This window comes from Salvelinus alpinus, chromosome 12 (genome assembly GCF_045679555.1).
Source record: "Salvelinus alpinus chromosome 12, SLU_Salpinus.1, whole genome shotgun sequence".
NCBI lineage: Eukaryota > Metazoa > Chordata > Actinopteri > Salmoniformes > Salmonidae > Salvelinus > Salvelinus alpinus.
The window spans coordinates 39,183,770-39,207,418 of NC_092097.1; the positions used below are offsets into that span (position 1 = coordinate 39,183,770).

A 23,649-nucleotide genomic window follows, 5' to 3' on the forward strand; every position below is an offset into this window, starting at 1 on the left:
GCGGGGCGCTGTCATCAGATAATCGCATGGTGTGCTTTCACCGTAAAGTATTTTTGAAATCTGACAACGCGGCTGGATTAACAAGACGTTAAGCTTTTAAATGATGTATGACACTTGTATTTTCATGAATGTTTAATATTACAATTTCTGTAATTTGAATTTCGCGCTCTTCAATTTCACCGGATGTTGTCGAGGTGAGATGCTAGCGTCCCAATGATCCGTAAGGAGTTAACTTCTCTAGTATAGGGTGCAGATTTTTCACTTAGGGAAAAATAGCGTGCCCAATTTCAACTTCGTTCTACTCATCCCCAGAATATAAGATATGCATATTATTAGTAGATTTGGATAGAAAACACTCTGAAGTTTCTAAAACTGTTCGAATCATATCTGTAGGTATAACAGAACTTATATAGCAGTCAAAACCCTGAGGACTAACCTTATTTTTTTTTAAGTCATTGTCTGTTCAATGAGTTATTATGGGCAGGCCAGAATTCTAATCACTACGCGCAGTTCCTACTGCTTCCACTGGATGTCGCTAGTGTATGGAAATAGGTTGAAGTTATTCATTTGAACAATGACAAAGGAAAACACCAAAAAGTAGAGTGACGTCTTGTGTTTTGATTTGATTGTTGCGCAAGACTTGAAAAGTACCGTGAGTTTGTTGATCTCCTGTATTGAAAACAGATTGACCCGTCTTCAATTTGATCGATTATTAATGTTTACAAATACCTTAAGTTGTATTACAAAAGTACTTTGAAATGTTTTGGCAAAGTTTAGAGGTAATTTTTTTGATATTTTGTCGTGACTTTGGGCAAATTGGACGCTGTTTTTTTCTGGTACAACGGCGCCAAATAAATGGACAATTTGGATATATATGGACGGAATTAATCGAACAAAAGGACCATTTGTGATGTTTATGGGACATATTGGAGTGCCAACAAAAGAATCTCGTCAAAGGTAATGCATGTTTTATATTTTATATCTGCGTTTTGAGTAGCGCCGGCATAGTTGAAATAGGCTACACTCTCTTGTTGACATTTTGCTATCATCAGATAATAGCATCTTATGCTTTCGCCGAAAAGCCTTTTTGAAATCTGACATGTTGGCTGGATTCACAACGAGTGTAGCTTTAATTTGGTATCTTATATGTGTAATTTAATAAAGTTTGATTTTATATAATTTTTTTGAATCTGGCGCTCTACATTTTAACAGGCTGTTGGGACGCAAGCGTCCCGCTATCCCAGAGAGGTTAAGGAACAACAAATGTAATCCCTTCTAGACATCTTCCTGCACAAAACGTTTCACTGTAATAGTGAAAGTGTAAACTTGGCAGTAGAAAACCGAAACAGTATATTTGACCTCTCAGCTTCTCTATCAAATCAACAATTTCACGCAAACAACCTAAGAAAATTAGCAATGACAGGGTTTGATAAAGAGTGCAAAAACCTAAGTAAGAAATTGAGAAACCTATCCAACCAAAAACATAGTGCCAGAACCTGAGCCTACGCCTTTACTATGAATTTTACTGTGAACCAGTAAAACAATACAGAAATACCATACGAAAAAATAAGGACCTGCACGTCAGAAATCAACTCAATGTAATTGAAGAATCCATAGAATCTAACCACTTCTGGGAAAATTGTAACATACTAATCAAACAACAACACGAAGACTTATCTATCCAAACGGAGATGTATGGATAAACCACTTCTCCAGTCTTTTTGGCTCTATAACTACTAAACTACTACTTTCTTCTGTCGAATTAGCAACCTTGGCTAGCATTGTGGCGCGAACATTCCCATCTCTTGGCGCAAAGAACGGAAAATTCCAAAAGTCCCATTAAACATTGAATAAACTGATAAAACTCGTTTGAAAAAAACCTACTTTATGATGTTTTTCTCATATGTATCAAATAAAATCAGAGCCGGAGATATTCGCCGTGTATACCGAACGCTTTTCAGAAGACAATGTCGAGGTCCCCCGCGCGCCGTCGAAGACAAAGAAAATACCGGACCTGACACTCCAAAAGCTCTTATTCGGCCTCAGATCAAGCTAGACACCCCATTCAACCTTCCACTGCCTGTTGACATCTAGTGGAAGGCGTATGAAGTGCATACATATCGATAAATAAAAGCCAGTTCAATAGGCAGGCCCTGAAACAGAGCCTCGTTTTCAGATTTTTCACTTCCTGTATGGAAGTTTGCTGCCAAATGAGTTCTGTTTTACTCACAGATATAATTCAAACAGTTTTAGAAACTTCCGAGTGTTTTCTATCCAATAGTAATAATAATATGCATATTGTATGATCTAGAACAGAGTACGAGGCCGTTTAATTTGGGCATGATTTTTTCCAAAGTGAAAACAGCGCCCCCCTATTGACAAGAAGCAGACTTGTAGACTTGTACATTTCCTCAGTGAAAACAATGTACTGAGTAAATGTAAAATTGTCTTTTTACCAAATTATTGTACGACCGACCACGTATTCACCCTGCACACCCTAACTGACAAACAAACAAACGCAAAGTCTTCTCATGCTTTGTTGATTTCAAAAACGCCTTTGACTTAATTTGGCATGAGTATCTGCTATACAAGTTGATGGAAAGCAGTGTTGGGGGAAAAACATACATTACAAAATCTATGTACACAAACAATAAGTGTGCTGGTAAAATGGGCAAAAAACTAATTTCTTTCCACAGGGCGGTGGGGTGAGACAGGGATGCAGCTTGAGCCCCACCTTCTTCAACAAATTTGCAAGGGCACTAGAACAGTCTGCAGCACCCGGCCTCACCCTACTAGAATTTGTAAAATGTCTATTATTTACTGATGATCTGGTGCTTCTGGCCCGAACCAAGGAGGGCCTACAGCAGCACCTTGATCTTCTGCACAGATTCTGTCAGACCTGGGCACTGATAGTAACTCCCAGTAAGACAAAAATAATGGTGTTACGAAAAAGGTCCAGTTGCCAGGACCACAAATACAAATTCCATCTAGACACCATTGCCCTAGAGCACACAAACTTATTCGTACCTCAGGCATCATAACTAAACATCACTACAGAAAACTTCCGCAAAGCTGTGAACAATCTAAGAGGCAATTCAAGAAAGGCTGTCTACGCCATTAGAATTCGACATGCAAATTAGGATCTGGTAAAAAATACTTGAATCAGTTATAGAGCCCATTGTCCTTTTATGGTTGTGAGGTCTGGGGTCCGCTCTCCAACCAAGAATTCACAAAATGGGACAAACACCAATGCATGCAGAATTCTGCAAAAATATCTGCAGTATACAATGTAAAACACCAAATAATGCATACAGAGCAGAATTTGGGCGGTACCCGTAATTATCAAAATCCAGAAAAAAGCCTTTTACATTCTACAACCACCTAAAAGGAAGTGATTCCCAAACCTTCCATAACAAAGCCATCACCTACAGAGAGATGACCTTGGAGAAGATTTCGCTAAGCAAGCCGGTCCTGGGGCTCTATTCACAAACAGGTAGCCTAGTGGTTAGAGCGTTGGGCCAGAAACCGAAAGGTTGCTAGATCGAATCACCGAGCTGACAAGGTAGAAATCTGTCGTTATGCCCCTGTTCCTAGGCCGTCATTGTAAATAAGAATTTGTTCTTAATAACCTTTTCTCAATACAGGGGGTGCTGTTTCCACTTTGGAAAATATCGTCTCCAAATTAAACTGCCTCATACTCAATTCTTGCTCGTACAATATGCATATTATTATTACTATTGGATAGAAAACAATCTCTAGTTTCTAAAACCGTTTCAATTATGTCTGTGGGTGAACCAGAACTCTTTCTACAGCGAAAATCATGACAGGACATGCGAAGGTCAGAAAAATTGTCTCTGTTCTCAGATCAGTTTAAAGCTCTGTGTGTGCTCTATGGATCGAAATGAACTGCACCCGCCTTCCCCTGGATGTCAGTAACCAATGAGAAGTGGAATGGAGTCTCTACGTATTTCTCAGAGTTTATAAAACGCCATGGAGTGACATGTACGTTCTTTTGGACGCTCGTCAAGGCGCAAGAGAACATCAGAATGGCATGCTCAAAAGCTCTCGTTATCGGGCTAAGATATATCCGCCTGTGATTTAATTCGATATAGGTGTTAGAAACATCATAACGAAGTTATTTTAAACCGATTTATATCAGTTTATGCGAGTATATTGCTATTTTCGGAATTTTCGTAGTATTGCGCTTTGAGGATTTGGACATGTGTGTGCCACGTAGCTATTGTTAGCTGCTAGTTCCGAAGTTGAAGAGGACGTTTTACAACAAAGCAACGATTCTTTTGGACAAAGGACACCTTGCCCAAGATACTGATGGAAGCTCATCCAAAAGTAAGAGCTATTTATGATTTTATTCCGTATTTATGTGGAAAAATGTAAACGCATTTGTCGGCCATTGTTGCGGCACTAGTCTGGCTGTAACGCACACTGTATGTCTAGTAACGTTAATTTTAAAAATCTAACTCAGCGGTTGCATTAATAACTAATGCATCTTTCATTAGCTGTCCAACCTGTATTTTTTTAGTCAATCTAATCGATAAATAATCGTAAACTTAGGTGCCCTTCCAAGATGGCGCCGGCCAGAATGCATGCCATGTTTTGACTGATTACATAGCATAACCACGATTTGTGATGCTAAATATGCACATTTTCGAACAAACTCTATATGCATTGTGTAATATGATGTTACAGGACTGTCATCTGAAGAATTCTGAGAAGGTTAGTGAAAAAATGTATATATTTTGGTGGTGATAACGTTATCGCTCTTTTTGCCTTGAATCAATGCTGGGGTGATGTTAGCTCATGTGGTATGCTAATATAACGATATATTGTGTTTTCGCTGTAAAACACTTAGAAAATCTGAAATATTGTCTGGATTCACAAGATCTGTGTCTTTCAATTGCTGTACGCTGTGTATTTTTAAGAAATGTTTTATGATGAGTAATTAGGTAATACACGTTGCTCTCTGTAGTTATTCTAGTCGCTTTGGTGAGTTTTGTGATAGTGGCTGCAATGGTAAACTATGATTTATACCTGAAAAATGCAAATTTTTCAAAAAAAACATATGCTATACCATAAATATGTTATCAGACTGTCATCTTATGAAGTTGTTTCTTGGTTAGTGGCTATATATATCTTTATTTAGTCGAATTAGTGATAGCTACTGATGGAGTAAAAAACTGGTGGAGTAAAAAAAGTGGTGTCTTTTGCTAACGTGGTTAGCTAATAGATTTACATATTGTGTCTTCCCTGTAAAACATTTTAAAAATCAGAAATGATGGCTGGATTCACAAGAAGTGTATCTTTCATCTGGTGTCTTGGACTTGTGATTTAATGATATTTAGATGCTAGTATTTACTTGTGACGCTATGCTAGGCTATGCTAGTCAGCTTTTTTACTGTGGGGGGTGCCCCCGGATCCGGGATGAGTACCAAGTAAAAGTTAACGGACTTGCCTAGTTAAATAAAGGTAAAATAAAAATGTATAATAATAATTTAAAAAATCACGGCAACAGAATTAGACTCGGACCAAAAAAGAATGACTTGACAAATTGGAAAGAATTCACAAAAAAAACGAGCAAACTAGAATGCTATGTGGCTCTAAACAGAGAGTACACAGTGGCAGAATACCTGACCACTGTTACTGAAAGGAAATATTTGACTATGTGCAGACTCAGTGAACATAGCCTTGCTATTGAGAAAGGCCACCGTAGGCAGACCTGGCTCTCAAGAGAAGACAAGCTATGTGCACACTGCCCACAAAATGTGGTGGGAACTGAGCTGCACTTCCTAACTTACTGCCAAATGTATGACCATATTAGACATATGTATATATTTCCCTCCGATTACACAGACCCACAAAGAATTTGAAAACAAAACACATTTTGATAAACGCCCATATCCATTGTGTGAAATACCACAGTGTGCCATCGCAGCAGCAAGATTTGTGACCTGTTGCCACAAGAAAAGGTCAACCAGTGACGAACAAACACATATTTGTCTATTTTTTTCCCTTTTGTACTTTTTGCACATTGTTATAAAACTGTACATAGCAATAATATGACATTTGAAATGTCTCGATTCCTTTGGAACTTTTGTCAGTGTCATGTTTCCTGTTAATTTATTATTCCTTTCGCTTTTGTTTATTATCTATTTCACTTGCTTTGGCAATGTAAACATATGTCTCCCATGCCAATAAAGCCCTTTGTATTGAGAGAGAATGCTGACCCAGCCTCTCCCTCAACCATGTTTTCCTCTGCTGTGTTTTTTGTGTGCCATGGCCAGTGTGCGTGTGCGAGTGTGTGTGTGAGGACATATTATGGGTTAAACATGCACATGGGGTGGTAAGGAATCTAGGCTGTGATTCTGCTGAGCTGCAGTTGCCTGTCTGAACCAGACAGGTCTGTTCGAGGAAAAATATGTTAGTCTTCTTTACATAAGACTTGTCCTATATATTACATTTCGTTGCTTTAATTATGGTTTATAAACAGTTCCTGCAGCCTTTTGGACATCAGGTTCAAACCGCTGAAAATACAATATTTTTACGTTTGGAAAATATATTTCACAGCGGTTTAGATAGTACAATGATTTTCTACACTGTACTTGCTTCTTTTGTCACATAAACTGAAATTAGGCAACCTGTTTAGAATTTTAGCAACCCGGAAATGTCGGAGCAATTTCTGCATAGTACATCTTTAATGTTACAGAGAAAATTGAAGATTAAATTAAAGGGGGTTGGTAATAGCTGTGGAATACACATTGAACTGAGAGCATTTGGCGTCTTTGGCAGAAGAGAAACATATCCCTCATTCTCCCTCTGACTTTAATTGCTATTTTTTTTACTCTTTCTGATAAACTCTCTCTCTCTCGCTCTCTCTCTCTCTCTCTCTCCACAGAGCATATTCTGAGCCCAATGTCTCTTCTCTGGAAGCCCTAGCATCGGTGTCTTCCTCTCCTGTCAGTGGTGGCGTCCCCTGTAGGAGCATGTCGGCAGCACAAACTCAGAAGGATAGCGAGGGTCCCTGGGGACTGGACTCCCTGGGCTTGAGCCAGAGAGAGCTGGTACTGGCTGAAGCCCTACAGATGGAGTATGATGCCCTGTCCAGACTCAAACAGGACAAGGGGGGGGACAGCCAGGGGACCAGCAGCCAGGGTGGTGGGAAAGTACCTACGCTACCCCCTTGGGAGGGCCAGAGGCAGGTCGATCGCCCCCTCCCACCCCGCCCCAGCCTTAGTCCTCCTGGAAGGAGTTTGCTAAGAGGGTTATCTGGCTCGAACCTCTCCCTCCACCACCTCCAGCCTGGGGGGTCCCACTCCCCACAGCCCTCCCCAGCCAGGGCCAGGGAGCCCATCTATATCCTGGAGAGTCCAGGGAAGGGAGACTACTTGAGTACCAGCTATGGGGAGTCTGGGTCTAGCTTTGGTTCTTCTCTGACTCTGCCTAAAGGCTTCCCCCCTCCTGATGACCCTCCTCCTGCTGTACCCCCCAGGACCCCTCTACTCCCCTCCTCTGAGCCCTTCCTGCCCCCCCGACCCACTACCACTCCCCGAGATGTCAACCTGTTCACCCCTGAGGTGGACCAGCCCAAACTGTCGTCAGGGGAGACGCTAAACTACGAGAGCCTCAACGACGCTCTCTCCAAGCTCAATGGGGATTTGCCATCTCCAAGGGGTAGGTGGGCCAACGGAGACCAATCAGGGAAGCCGTTGGCTCGGAGCAAGACCCTCCCCCCTCAGGTGCCCCCCCGCACCTACTTACCTATCCAGAAGAGCAACAAGAACCAGCACAGAGTGTCGGCCGACCCGGTAACTACTCACCCTGTGACAGGGTTACGACAGGTTCACGACAGCTTCATTACGTGACTTAGCATGACATAGCATTAATCCCCATCTAACGTTGTTACCTCATACCCTCATTCCATGTTTCCATAGGGAAACCTAGAAACAAATAAAGAGGCCTTGAAATGTCTAGTTTTGTTTTATCCGCAGTTTACTTCAATCCAGTCAAGTCCAGCACAGCTGTTTTCCGTTACTTTGAGTTCTGTGACACTGAATGTTCCATTACCTTCAGTTGTGACTCTGATTGTTCCTGTGTCTCTGTGTGTGATTGACAGGTGTCTCTGTGTGTGATTGACAGGCATCTCTGTGTGTGATTGACAGGTGTCCCTGGGCACCAGGCTCAATGGTTTTGGCTATGAGCTCTTCCAGGTGTCAGAGGAGAGAGACGAGGAGGTGGCCGCCTTCTGCCACATGCTCGATGTGTAAGTGTATGGCCCAATCCCAAATCGAACCCTATGTACTTGTGTAGGATTTGATTGATATAAGCCACATGGTGAAACTTCCACTCACAGTATTAGAAGGCAAGATGGAGCTATTGCCATATTGCCTACACATGTCAAATCCTCTCAGAACTCCACATAGGGCGTATTGTTTAGGGGTTGATTTGGGATTGGGCCCAAATGTTACCATCTCACCCTCAGTCAGGCTGTTTAGAAACATTTCTGTGTCGTGGTTTTGTTGTGGTTGTATTGTGGGCAGGTTGTGGTCAGGCTGTCTATATGCAATTATCACCATGACTGTGTTGTCAGGCTATTTATTACCTGTTAATAATCACGACTGTGTGTTGTCAGGCTATTTATTACCTGTTAATAATCACGACTGTGTTGTCAGGCTATTTATTACCTGTTAATAATTATGACTGTGTGTTGTGTTCAGATTGCGCTCAGCATATCCGTGCAGTGACCAGTCTAAGAACACAGGGTTTGTGTGGTCACCCTCAGTGGGGCCTGAAGAGCTGCAACAGGGGTTAGGGGTCAGCGTCAAGGTTACGGTCATCAGCGACCACTTTAGAGAACCACTCACCTTCACCTGTGACGGTAAGACACCCCCACACACAATGCAGACACCACAGATTCAACAGCACAGCGATCTCACCCCTATTCTCATACACACCCTCAGTGAATGTAATGTTTGCTGGCCTCAGTCCTGTGCAGAAAACTGTGGTTCTCCAAGATCAGGGATCTGGGATAAGGGATTAGGAAAAGCCTGTTGTTGGAGTTCCCTTAGTGTAATTACGCTGACTTCTCAATGAAACATGACTGACTCTCATTCATCTGTCTGAGAGGGAGAGAGAGATTTAAGGGATGTTTCTCTCTCCAGCTCACCCTTTCTCCATTAGTGTGTAAGACTATGTGCTGTGGGTACCGTCAGGTCATGACCCATGATGGGGGCAGAGAGTATGTTTTCTCTCACTCAGAGAGATCAACCTGGCCAAATAAACAGTCACTATATTGCCTCATTCTTCGGTCTCTCTCTCTCTCTCTTTCTCTCTCAGGGTCGTCTACGGTAGACCTGTTGATCTACCAGACGTTGTGTTATGCTAATGAAGACCTCGACCACATTGATGTCGACCACTACCTCCTCAAAGTCTGCGGTCAGGCCGAGTTCCTACAGAAGTAAAGACAACCATCTAGACTTTGGCTACACACTCCTAGACTTTGGCTACACACTCCTAGACTTTGGCCACACACTCCTAGACTTTGGCCACACACTCCTAGACTTTGGCCACACACTCCTAGACTTTGGCTACACACTCCTAGACTTTGGCTACACACGCCTAGACTTTGGCTACACACGCCTAGACTTTGGCTACACACTCCTAGACTTTGGCTACACACTCCTAGACTTTGGCTACACACTCCTAGACTGTGGCTATACACTCAAATCAAATGTTATTGGTCACATACACATGGTTAGCAGATGTTAATACGAGTGTAGCGAAATGCTTGTGCTTCTAGTTCCGAACATGCAGTCATATCTAACAAGTAATCTAACAATTTCACAACAACTAGCTTATACACACAAGTGTTAATGAATGAATAAGAATATGTACATAAAGATATATGAATGAGCGATTGCCGAACGGCATAGGCAAGATGCAGTAGATGGAATAGAGTACAGTATATGCATATGAGATGAGTAATGTAGGGTATGTAAACATTATATAAAGTGGCATTGTTTAAAGTGACTAGTGATACATTTATTACATGCAATTTGTTATTATTAAAGTGGCCAGAGATTTGAGTCAGTATGTTGGCAGCAGCCACTCAATGTTAGTGATGGCTGTTCAACCGTCTGATGGCCTTGAGATAGAAGCTGTTTTTCACACTCTCGGTCTCAGCTTTGATGCACCTGTACTGACCTCGCCTTCTGGAGTCTCAGCTCATAGTCTCAGCCCTGTGTTTGTGTGCGTGTATGCATGCATGGCTCAACCTTACGTTTCTGTGTTTGTGTGTTTGTATGTGAGAGGCCCAGGCTATAGGAATGTGTGTGTTTAAGCTTTGTCATGAATGACAGGGCAGTGAGTTGGGGGTAGACTGTGGGAGGGAGAGAGCTGGAGTGTGTGTGTGTGTGGTTTGTGGTGCAGATGTACACACAAATGTAACTGAAGGACTCAATTGTGGTAGTTTTTAACAAGCTCTGCTGATGTCTGTGGGCCGACCTAAACCGCCCCTAAAACACAGACTCTTCTAGGCCCTTTTCCCACACATACACACACTCACAAACTCACGAACAGAAATGGTATGTCTGTGGGCCAGCTTAGCCACAGTGGGTTTCCCCGAAAACATGTCCTTTCCCCCCGCACCACACACACACCCTGACACACACACCCTGACACGCACACACCCTCCCTCCCACTCCCCTATGAAGTCTTCTTTCTTTCAGAGGAATACAGCCAGACAGGGTTGAAATGTATTTTACAGCAAGCTTCATTCCGGTCCAGTGCAGCTGAACATGTATGTGTGTGTGTGCGCATGTTTTCTGGCTCTGTGCACCTGTGTGTTTAATTTCTGTCTCAGAGCAGCAGCACATGTACAGTTGTGGCCAAAAGTTTTGAGAATGACACAAATATTAATTTTCACAAAGTCTGTTGCCTCAGTTTGTATGATGGCAATTTGCATATACTCCAGAATGTTATGAAGAGTGGTCAGATGAATTGCAATTAATTGCAAAGTCCCTCTTTACCATGCAAATGAACTGAATCCCCCCAAAACATTTCCACTGCATTTCAGCCCTGCCACAAAAGGACCAGCTGACATCATGTCAGTGATTCTCTCATTAACACAGGTGTGAGTGTTGACATGGACAAGGCTGGAGATCACTCTGTCATGGTGATTGAGTTCGAATAACAGACTGGAAGCTTCAAAAGGAGGGTGGTGCTTGGAATCATTGTTCTTCCTCTGTCAGCCATGGTTACCTGCAAGGAAACACGTGCCGTCATCATTGCTTTGCACAAAAAGGGCTTCACAGGCAAGGATATTGCTGCCAGTATGATTGCATCTCAATCAACCATTTATTGGATCATTAAGAACTTCAAGGAGAGCGGTTCAATTGTTGTGAAGAAGGCTTCAGGGCGCCCAAGAAAGTCCAGCAAGCGCCAGGACCGTCTCCTAAAGTTGATTCGGCTGCGGGATCGGGGCACCACCAGTACAGAGCTTGCTCAGGAATGGCAGCAGGCAGGTGTGAGTGCATCTGCACGCACAGTGAGGCGAAGACTTTTGGAGGATGGCCTGGTGTCAAGAAGGGCAGCAAAGAAGCCACTTCTCTCCAGGAAAAACATCAGGGACAGATTGATATTCTGCAAAAGCTACAGCGATTGGACTGCTGAGGACTGGGGTTAAGTCATTTTCTCTGATGAATCCCCTTTCTGATTGTTTGGGGCATCCGGAAAAAAGCTTATCCGGAGAAGACAAGGTGAACGCTACCATCAGTCCTGTGTCATGCCAACAGTAAAGCATCCTGAGACCATTCATGTGTGGAATTGCTTCTCAGCCAAGGGAGTGAGCTCACTCACAATTTTGCCTAAGAACACAGCCATGAATAAAGAATGGTACCAACACATCCTCCGAGAGCAACTTCTCCCAACCATCCAGGAACAGTTTGGTGACGAACAATGCCTTTTCCAGCATGATGGAGCACCTTGCCATAAGGTAAAAGTGATAACTAAGTGGCTCAGGGAACAAAACATCGATATTTTGGGTCCATGGCCAGGAAACTCCCCAGACCTTAATCCCATTGAGAACTTGTGGTCAATCCTCAAGAGGCGGGTGGACAAACAAAACCCCACAAATTCTGACAAACTCCAAGCATTGATTATGCAAGAATGGGCTGCCATCAGTCAGGATGTGGCCCAGAAGTTAATTGACAGCATGCCAGGGCGGATTGCAGAGGTCTTGAAAAAGAAGGGTCAACACTAAAAATATAGACTTTTTGCATCAACTTCATGTAATTGTCAATAAAAGCATATGACACGTATGAAATGCTTGTAATTATACTTCAGTATTCCATAGTAACATCTGACAAAAATATCTAGACACTGAGGCAGCAGACTTTGTGGAGATTAATATTTGTGTCATTCTCAAAACTTTTGGCCAATAGTGTGTGTGTCAGTCTTTCTGTTTCTTTGTTTTTCAGGCTCAGAGCAACTGTGTGTTTCTCTCTCTCTCTCTCTGTGTGTGTGTTTCCGGCCTGCAGCAGAAAGTGTGTTTTCCCCCGATAACCTGCGGCTGTTAAAGTGGGCGGGACTTGCTCTGTGTGCTGAGGTCATTGCTTGTTACCCAGCTGTCAATCACAGGGCTGGACAGTAGTAGGGTTTTAGCTCTCTCTCTTTATTTGCCCTCCCGTCTCTCGCTCTTATTTATGGAGCAAAACAATCACCTCACAATGAACCCCCAGGCCCATATTGTAGTGGGTTTTCCCCTGTGTGTGTATTCACTAAGTACAGCTGCACCACATCATTGTGTAGGGACATGGCTTATCCACTTGAATGGCATACTTGTCCTACAAATGTTTTTATTTTTATGAGTAATGTCTTTGTTTTTCAATGCTTTGTTATTTGTATTTTTTGGGGGGGAAACTTTACAATAAAATCTCTGTCTCTCTGTCTCGCTCTCTCTGTCTCTGTTTGTCTCTCTGTCTGTCTCTGTTTCTGTTTGTCTCTGTGTCTCTCTCTCTGTCTCTGTCTCTCTCTGTCTCTGTTTGTCTCTGTCTCTGTGTGTGTGTCTCTCTGTGTGTGTGTGTCTCTCTTTCTCTGTCTCTCTCTGTGTCTCTGTCTGTCTCTCTTTCTCTCTCTCTCTGTCTCTGTTAGTTCCCAGACGTTGACAGGGTTGGAGCATATCCAGCTGTGTGTGAAGTTTGACTGGGACATTCGTCTCTTCCTCACCAAGAGAGGCTCTGTCAACACAGAACTGGGCCGCACGGTGAAAACACACACACACACACACACACACACACACACACACACACACACACACACACACACACACACACACACACACACACACACACACACACACGCATGCAGTAGCAGAGACGCACACACTCTTGTTTGATTATGTGGTTGTGTTGTGCTTGACAGGAGGAGGATGATGAGACGGCCTCTACGATGAACCACAGCATCCTGCTGCAGGAGCGACCAATCAAACAGACAGTTACTAGGTGAGGGGACGGGCCTAGAGCTCTCACGCCACTGATTACATTAGAGATGCAACCTTTATCAAGGTGATTCCTAATCTGATTGGATAACTTGGATGATTGGAAGTAAAATAATGTCATCTGGCTACCAACTTGGACGGATTAGTCAAGTCTTTTTGGAATATGTGAAAACTTCTTTAAAAAGCAATAGAAGGCCTTAGGCTGGGACTTTGATATCCTTAACAGTGTTGTTGATATTTCTTTGTTTGAACAGGGAGGCTTTGACTCTGCTCCTGGACACCTTTCACAACGAGGCTGAGTCCTTCCTTCTATCAGAGGTAACCTGGTACATATACGCACATAAAAACACACAAGAAGGAACACAAACATTTTAGGTTTTTTTATTCTTAAAATGGATGTGTAAGGTTGAATTCTCTATGTTCTTTCCCTCCCGCCCTCTGTAGGTGGAGCTTGTGTTGCACGTGGAACGGCTCGTCCAATCAGTGAAGGCTCTCTGCAGCTCGCTGGCTGCTGTGGAAACGCCTGACATCACTTCCGCCCTCAACCAGCTTCCAGCATGCCCCTGTCGTCTGCAGCCCAGAGTCCAGAAGGTAAACACACACACTCACAATCACATCTACCATGCTTCAGATACACATATCTAGGATCAGTTTACCCTCCCCCAATCATAGCCTTAAATATTATGGTCTAAATACAAAACTGATCTCAGACCGGTACACAAGGATAACTTCATGAATTACTGTACTCCTGTAACTCCAGAACCAAAGGTTGGTTGATTGGATTCTGTAACTGTGTGTGTCTCTTCACAGGATTCATCAGTGCTGGCCATCAGAGAGAACAGAGGTAAGTTCCACACTAATTGAATGTCCTACAATAGCACTGAATAATCCACACAGAGATACTGGCTGGTAGGGGATGACAGAGAGGACAGACAGAAGAGGGGAAGGAGGATAGGAGACAGACAGACAGAGAAAGGACAGGACAGAAGAGGAACTGAGGATAGATAAAGAGGAGTGATGAGATACTGTAGATGGAAGAGAGGAGCAAGGGAGGGGTCCAGGTCAGGTCTGTACAGTAGTGTAACGCAATAAAGATTGTACCGTAAGCTCCACAGCTGAGTTGCTAGCTTTTCGGTGGCACAACTGGCTAGTACGTTGTCAAGCGGGCGGTCACGTGTGTTTGCGAGGCAGAGGAACCTGGGTCGAGCCATTGTACAGACAGTGCACCCAGATAGGGAGGAAGCTATACTGCTAAGCAGGCACACTGGTCCGTCACAGTAGCACTACCTCATGTCAGAGCGGAAGTGTCCGTGACTTGTTGTGATGCACATCCGTGATGTAGGATATCCCCACTCTCTACCTCCCCGTCACACTCAAACAAACAGGAAGGATGGCTAGCTTCGTACAGGATACACCAAGCACCACCTCCATCCATCCGCCGAGCTCCATCTGTCCATCCGCCTCACATTTCATAGAGTTGGGATGTTGTTTCCCATGTAGGGCTAAGCTCCTTCCCATGTAGGGCTAAGCTGCTGCTCCAAGGGATGTATAAAGAGACACAATGTAAACAGTGGAGCCCAGTCAGCTGAGCTGTGTTGACATGGAGCAGCCATGTTCTGTGTCCCAAATGGTACCCCTAAGAGCCTTGGTCAAAAGGACTGCACTATATAGGGAATAGGGTGCCATTTGGGGCACAACCATGGAATGATGACAATAACTAATGTTTGATATTCCTCTGGTTTGAGAAACAGACGCCTCACAAGTCCTCAACTGGCAGCTTCATTAAATAGTACCTGCGAAACACCAGTCTCAACGTCAACAGTGAAGCGGCGACTCCGGGATCCTAGCCTTCTAGGCAGAGTTCCTCTGTCCAGTGTCTGTGTTCATTTGCCCATCTTAATATTTTATTTTTATTGGCCAGTCTGAGATATGGCTTTTTCTTTGCAACTCTGCCTAGAAGGCCTGCATCCCAGAGTCGCCTCTTCACTGTTGACGTTGAGACTGGTGTTTTGCGGGTACTATTTAATGAAACTGCCAGTTGAGGACTTGTGAGGCGTCTGTTTCTCAAACTAGACACTCTAATGTACGTGTCCTCCTGCTCAGTTGTGCACCGGGGCCTCCCACTCCTCTTTCTATTCTGGTTAGAGACAGTTTGCGCTGGTCTGTGAAGGGAGTTGTTCACCGTGTTGTACGAGAGCTTCAGTTTCTTGAAAATTTCTCGCATGGAATAGCCTTTATTTCTCAGAACAAGAATAGACTGAGTTTCAGAATAAAGTTATTTGTTTCTAGCCATTTCGAGCCTGTAATCGAACCCACAAATGCTGATGCTCCAGATACTCAACTAGTCTAAAGAAGGCCAGTTTTATTGCCTCTTTAATCAATACAACAGTTTTCAGCTGTGCTAACATAATTGCAAAAGGGTTTTCTAATCATAAATTAGCCTTTTAAAATGATTAACTTGGATTAGCTAACACAATGTGCCATTGGAACACAGGAGTGATGGTTGCTGATAATGGGCCTCTGTACACCTATGTAGATATTCCATAAAAAATCTGCCGTTTCCAGCTACAATAGTCATTTACATTACATTACATTTACATACATTAACAATGTCTACACTGTCTACACTGTATTTCTGATCAATTTGATGTTATTTTAATGGACAAAGAAATGTGCTTTTCTTTCAAAAACAAGGACATTTCTAAGTGACCCCAAACTTTTGAACGGTAGTGTATGTAAATAGGGCAGCAGCCTCTAAGGTGCAGGGTTGCGTAACCGGGTGGAAGCTGGCTAGTGATGGCTATTTAAGTCTGATGGCCTTGCAATACAAAACAATACATACATAATCCCAAAAATACGTTTTATATAGGATGAACCATGACTAGAATATATACAATGAGTTGACGTTGAGGGAGAGGTTATTTTCCTGGCACCACTCTGTTGTCATCAGCAAACTTGATGAATGATTTGGAGACGTGCGTGACCACGCGGTCATGGGTGCTCAATTCTGCACCCTGATTATTACTAACATTCAGAAAGTTAAACTTTTAATGCTTGTGTTAAGTGGTTGTTTAGCCCTCCTTAATTGAATGCACTTAGTGTAAGTCTGTCTGGATAAGAGCGTCTGCTAAATGAAGGTGATATGAATCTAAATGGTTTCGAAAATGTTGCAGAGAAAGTGGTGGAGAAGCTGACCGTGGCCATTTTAGATCTGGTGGAGCTGTACTGCAGCACATTCAATGCTAACTTCCACACCACGGTGCAGAGCAACCGGCACACGGCGCCCACACAGGAAGCAGGCCTGGTCACCAACGTCCTATCCTTCAGCGTCTACGCTGCTCACCGCATCCCCATCACATGGGCGGCCAGGTAACACACGCACACAGGCAGCTGTTCAGGCTGGATTTCCCATAATCTGAGGATGACATTGTGTTATGGAGCATTGTGTTATCCCTCTCCTTTTCAGTGGTGGAAAAAGTACCCAATTTTCATACTTGAGTGAAAGTAAACATACCTTAGAGAAGTAAAAGTGAAAGTCACCCAGTAAAATACTACTTGAGTAAAAGTCTAAAAGTATTTGATTTTAAATAAATGTAATTGCTAAAATATACTTAAGTATCAAAAGTAAAAGTATAAATAATTTTAAATTCCTTATATAATGCAGACCAGATGGCATCATTTTCTTGGTTATTTTTTATTTACGGATAGCCAGGGGCATGGTCCAACACTAAGCATGTGTTTAGTAAGTCCACCAGATCAGAGGAAGTAGGGATGACCAGGGATGTTCTCTTGATAAGTGTGTGAATTAGACAATTTTTCTTTCCTGCTAAGCATCCAAAATGTAACGAGTACTTTTGGGTGTCAGGGAAAGTGTATGAAGTAAAAAGTACATTTTCTTTCGGAATGTAGTGAAGTAAAAGGTGTAAAAAATATAAATAGTTAAGTACAGATACCCCAAAAAACTACTTAAGTAGTACTTACAAGTATTTTTACTTAAGTACTTTATACCACTGCTTCTCCTTCTCCCTCTCTTATTCTCTGTCCTTCTATTTCTCGTTCCTTCTCCCTTCATTCCCTCTTCACTTTCTATCTCATTCTCTCTCCCTTCTCTGTCTCCTCTCTCATCCCCTTCTCCCTCTCCCCTTCTCTCTATCCTCTCCCCTTCTCCTTTTCCGTATCCTCTGCCATTTTCCCTATCCTCTCCTCTCCCCTTCTCCATATCCTCTCCCCTTCTCCATATCCTCTCCCCTTCTCCATATCCTCTCCCCTTCTCCATATCCTCTCCCTATCCTCTCCCCTTCTCCCTATCCTCTCCCCTTCTCCCTATCCTCTCCCCTTCTCCCTATCCTCTCCCATTTTCATATCCTCTCCCATTTTCCATATCCTCTCCCCTTCTCCATATCCTCTCCCCTTCTCCCTATCCTCTCCCCTTCTCCATATCCTCTCCCCTTCTCCATATCCTCTCCCCTTCTCCCTATCCTCTCCCCTTCTCCCTATCCTCTCCCCTTCTCCCTACCCTCTCCATATCCTCTCCCCTTCTCCCTATCCTCTCCCCTTCTCCATATCCTCTCCCCTTCTCCCTATCCTCTCCCCTTCTCCCTATCCTCTCCCCTTCTCCCTATCCTCTCCCCTTCTCCCTATCCTCTCCCCTTCTCCCTATCCTCTCCCCTTTTCCCTATCCTCTCCCCTTCTACCTATCCTCTCCCCTTCTACCTATCCTCTCCCCTTCTCCATATCCTCTCCCCTTCTCCATATCCTCTCCCCTTCTCCATATCCTCTCCCCTTTTCCCTATCCTCTCCCCTTCTCCATATCCTTTTCCCTATCCTCTCCCCTTCTCCATATCCTCTCCCCTTCTCCATATCCTCTCCCCTTTTCCCTATCCTCTCCCCTTTTCCCTATCCTCTCCCCTTCTCCATATCCTCTCCCCTTCTCCCTATCCTCTCCCCTTCTCCCTATCCTCTCCCCTTTTCCCTATCCTCTCCCCTTCTACCTATCCTCTCCCCTTCTACCTATCCTCTCCCCTTCTCCATATCCTCTCCCCTTCTCCATATCCTCTCCCCTTCTCCCTATCCTCTCCCCTTCTCCCTCTACTTCTCTCTTTCCATCACCCTCCATCCCATTTTCACTTCTCTTACTTTTCCCATCCTCTCTTCCATCTTGTACCTTTTTTCCTCCCTTTTCCCTTCCCATCACATCCCTCCCTCTATATTGACCTGAGTGAATTCAGTTCAGGCCAAACCCTCCCCTTGAATCTCCATGAATCTGTCTTCTGTCAGCACCTGCCCTTTCTTCAACTTTCCTCTGGCACTGTCACATATGCAGGGGTTTATTTTATTTTTTTTAATTTTTTTTTCACCTTTATTTAACCAGGTAGGCTAGTTGAGAACAAGTTCTCATTTGCAACTGCGACCTGGCCAAGATAAAGCATAGCAGTGTGAACAGACAACACAGAGTTACACATGGAGTAAACAATAAACAAGTCAATAACATGGTAGAAAAAAAAGAGAATCTATATACAATGTGTGCAAAAGGCATGAGGTAGGCAATAAATCGAATAATTATAATTTAGCAGATTAACACTGGAGTGATAAATCATCAGATGATCATGTGCAAGAAGAGATACTGGTGTGCAAAAGAGCAGAAAAGTAAATAAATAAAAGCAGTATGGGGGGTGAGGTAGGTAAATTGGGTGGGTAGTTTACAGATGGACTATGTACAGCTGCAGCGATCGGTTAGCTGCTCGGATAGCAGATTTTTAAAGTTGTTGAGGGAGATAAAAGTCTCCAACTTCAGAGATTTTTGCAATTCGTTCCAGTCGCAGGCAGCAGAGAACTGGAAGGAAAGGCGTCCAAATGAGGTTTTGGCTTTAGGGATGATCAGTGAGATACACCTGCTGGAGCGCGTGTTGCGGGTGGGTGTAGCCATCGTGACCAGTGAACTGAGATAAGGCGGCACTTTACCTAGCATAGCCTTGTAGATGACCTGGAGCCAGTGGGTCTGACGACGAACATGTAGCGAGGGCCAGCCGACTAGGGCATACAGGTCGCAGTGGTGGGTCGTATAAGGTGCTTTAGTAACAAAACGAATGGCACTGTGATAAACTGCATCCAGTTTGCTGAGTAGAGTATTGGAAGCTATTTTGTAGATGACATCGCCGAAGTCGAGGATCGGTAGGATAGTCAGTTTTACTAGGGTAAGTTTGGCGGCGTGAGTGAAGGAGGCTTTGTTGCGGAATAGAAAGCCGATTCTTGATTTGATTTTGGATTGGAGATGTTTGATATGAGTCTGGAAGGAGAGTTTGCAGTCTAGCCAGACACCTAGGTACTTATAGATGTCCACATATTCTAGGTCGGAACCGTCCAGGGTGGTGATGCTAGTCGGGCGTGCGGGTGCAGGCAGCGAACGGTTGAAAAGCATGCATTTGGTTTTACTAGCGTTTAAGAGCAGTTGGAGGCCACGGAAGGAGTGTTGTATGGCATTGAAGCTCGTTTGGAGGTTAGATAGCACAGTGTCCAAGGAAGGGCCGGAAGTATATAGAATGGTGTCGTCTGCGTAGAGGTGGATCAGGGAATCGCCCGCAGCAAGAGCAACATCATTGATGTATACAGAGAAAAGAGTCGGCCCGAGAATTGAACCCTGTGGTACCCCCATAGAGACTGCCAGAGGACCGGACAACATGCCCTCCGATTTGACACAGTGAACTCTGTCTGCAAAGTAGTTGGTGAACCAGGCAAGGCAGTCATTAGAAAAACCGAGGCTACTGAGTCTGCCGATAAGAATATGGTGATTGACAGAGTCGAAAGCCTTGGCCAGGTCGATGAAGACGGCTGCACAGTAATGTCTTTTATCGATGGCGGTTATGATATCGTTTAGTACCTTGAGCGTGGCTGAGGTGCACCCATGACCGGCTCGGAAACCGGATTGCACAGCGGAGAAGGTACGGTGGGATTCGAGATGGTCAGTGATCTGTTTGTTGACTTGGCTTTCGAAGACCTTAGATAGGCAGGGCAGGATGGATATAGGTCTGTAACAGTTTGGGTCCAGGGTGTCTCCCCCTTTGAAGAGGGGGATGACCGCGGCAGCTTTCCAATCCTTGGGGATCTCAGATGATACGAAGGAGAGGTTGAACAGGCTGGTGATAGGGGGTGCGACAATGGCGGCGGACAGTTTCAGAAATAGGGGGTCCAGATTGTCAAGCCCAGCTGATTTGTATGGGTCCAGGTTTTCCAGCTCTTTCAGAACATCTGCTATCTGGATTTGGGTAAAGGAGAAGCTGGGGAGGCTTGGGCGAGTAGCAGCGGGGGGGGCGGGGCTGTTGGCCAAGGTTGGAGTCGCCAGGAGGAAGGCATGGCCAGCCATTGAGAAATGCTTGTTGAAGTCTTCGATTATCACGGATTTATCGGTGGTGACCGTGTTACCTAGCCTCAGTGCAGTGGGCAGCTGGGAGGAGGTGCTCTTGTTCTCCATGGACTTTACAGTATCCCAGAACTTTTTGGAGTTAGAGCTACAGGATGCGAATTTCTGCTTGAAAAAGCTGGCCTTTGCTTTCCTGACTGACTGCGTGTATTGGTTCCTGACTTCCCTGAACAGTTGCATATCGCGGGGGCTCTTCGATGCTATTGCAGTTCGCCACAGGATGTTTTTGTGCTGGTCGAGGGCAGTCAGGTCTGGAGTGAACCAAGGGCTATATCTGTTCTTGGTTCTGCATTTTTTGAACGGAGCATGCTTGTCTAATATGGTGAGGAAGTAACATTTAAAGAATGACCAGGCATCCTCAACTGACGGGATGAGGTCAATATCCTTCCAGGGTACCCGGGCCAGGTCGATTAGAAAGGCCTGCTCGCAGAAGTGTTTTAGGGAGCGTTTGACAGTGATGAGGGGTGGTCGTTTGACCGCGGACCCGTGGCGGATACAGGCAATGAGGCAGTGATCGCTGAGATCTTGATTGAAGACAGCAGAGGTGTATTTGGAGGGCAGGTTGGTCAGGATAATGTCTATTAGGGTGCCCATGTTTACGGATTTAGGGTTGTACCTGGTGGGTTCCTTGATGATTTGTGTGAGATTGAGGGCATCAAGCTTGGATTGTAGGACTGCCGGGGTGTTAAGCATATCCCAGTTTAGGTCACCTAACAGAACAAACTCTGAAGCTAGATGGGGAGCGATCAATTCACAGATGGTGTCCAGGGCACAGCTGGGAGCTGAGGGGGGTCGGTAGCAGGCGGCAACAGTGAGAGACTTATTTCTGGAGAGATTAATTTTTAAAATTAGAAGTTCGAACTGTTTGGGCATAGACCTGGAAAGTATGACAGATGCACTGCCATCCCACCATTCCCATACATTCTATACTCAACTCCTTACCCTACCCATTCCCCCACACTCACCCTGCAGCCCTATTGCCCTTACCATTGACTCTGCTCCTAGAATTTCCCCTGTACCATCCCTATCCCCACCGCCGTGTACGGCCCTCCTTCACTCCCCCACCCCCTTCCAGCCACATGAATGGTTCGCTCTGCTCCACCCCCTCCCCTCTCCAGACCCCAGTTGGCTGGCTCCTTTGTCTTCCCCTGTAACTGATGCTGGCACGTGATTGATTGACAGCCTGGGAACCCTGCCTGACCTTTGACCCAAAGGGGCGGGGCAGAGCTCTGTCTGGTCACTCGGCACCTGTCCGGCGGTTTCACATGCCATCTGTGTGTGTGTGAAGGTGTGTCTTTGTGTGCAGGAAGACAGATCAATTGATACCAAAATATCAGCTAATCTCCCACACAATGGATATCCTCTGTATTGATAAGGTCTTCAGATAGGGATTTAGGTAGCAATGAGGAATGTGCATATTTCCCTTTCCAGACGATTCGATATGTATCTAGATACATGGGCTTCGACACGATACAGGAACGATACGTTTTAGTTGGAATCGATTCGGTGCAATTTGGTTTGATTACAGAACGAATCAATGCAATGTGGTTCTTACCCTAACCATTCCCCCACACTCACAGGCTATAGCCAGATCAGAGTTGTCTCCGTTAGCTTAACTTTTATTCCGGTGAAACACAATTTTCAACATGGTAGAGATAACAATAACCTAATAAGCCTAATATCACGCAAGCCATTTTTGCATTTGAATGCTGAAGGTGCAGATGCTCAAGATCTGGAGCAGGCCTCATACCTGCCGTTGGTCAGTGCGCAAAGCTGTGCTCAGTTTGACTAGGCTACTGATATTCCCTAGGGTTTTTCGGCATGCAAAATGACTTGTTGATCAATGACTCAACACAGTTTACATGCTTAGTTCCACACTGAAGGAATGGCCGCATCAGTTGTCAAACTATGAGGTATTTACTAGGCTTTCTCTCCTGTAAAGTTAGCTAGCTTGACCCACATTCCAACATGAGAACCATTTTTATGCATACTCTAACAATTACATTTCAGTCAATCACTTTTATATATGAAGCCCTTTTTACATCAGCAGTTGCCACAAAGTGCTGCACAGAAACCCAGCTTAAAACCCCAAAGAGCAAGCAATGCAGACGTAGAAGCACAGTGGCTGTGAAAAACTCCATAGAAAGGCAGGAACCTAGGAAGAAACCAAGAGAGGAACCAGGGGTGGCCAGTCCTCTTCTGGCTGTGGCAGATGGAGATTATAAGAGTACATGGCCATTAAGGCCAGATCATTCTTCAAGATGTTCAAATGTGCATAGATGAGCAGCATGGTCAAATAATGATCAAAGTGGTTATAGAGGGTGCAAAATGTGAGCACCTTCTGGCTTTTCTTAGCCGAGCATTCAGAGGTCGAGAGAGCGACTAATACATGCTATACAACATACACACACTCACATCAGAATATACGGTCAGAAGACCAATGAAGAATTGTCTTTATTTGTTTTTCAGAAGTTCACTTGACTCCAACTTGGTGCTCAGTTACTTGTAATTATAGCATTTCCAGGCGTAGTCATTTCCATTGGCCTATCATCTACACTGAGTGTACAAAACATTAAAAACACCTTCATAATATTGAGTTTGCATTTAACCGGTCTCCTCCACTTCATCTACACTGATTTTAAGTAGATTTAACAAGTGACGTCACTAAATGGATCATAGCCTTTACCTGGATTCACATTGTCATGGAATTGGCTGATCTCCTCTC

General features: G+C 44.3%; 1 protein-coding gene across 1 annotated transcript in view; it reads left to right on the top strand.

The window, feature by feature from the left end:
• Positions 1–23,649, top strand: part of LOC139536113 (phosphatidylinositol 4-phosphate 3-kinase C2 domain-containing subunit beta-like) — a 75,322-nt gene that overhangs the window by 19,382 nt on the left and 32,291 nt on the right. The window contains exons 2-11 of the mRNA XM_071336294.1: positions 6,911–7,820; positions 8,175–8,275; positions 8,730–8,890; positions 9,349–9,469; positions 13,162–13,273; positions 13,432–13,511; positions 13,762–13,825; positions 13,952–14,098; positions 14,318–14,351; positions 16,681–16,876. Of these exons, the coding sequence (XP_071192395.1) occupies positions 6,999–7,820; positions 8,175–8,275; positions 8,730–8,890; positions 9,349–9,469; positions 13,162–13,273; positions 13,432–13,511; positions 13,762–13,825; positions 13,952–14,098; positions 14,318–14,351; positions 16,681–16,876 (1,838 nt within the window). The 5' untranslated portion in view covers positions 6,911–6,998. The remainder of the gene's footprint in view (positions 1–6,910; positions 7,821–8,174; positions 8,276–8,729; positions 8,891–9,348; positions 9,470–13,161; positions 13,274–13,431; positions 13,512–13,761; positions 13,826–13,951; positions 14,099–14,317; positions 14,352–16,680; positions 16,877–23,649) is intronic.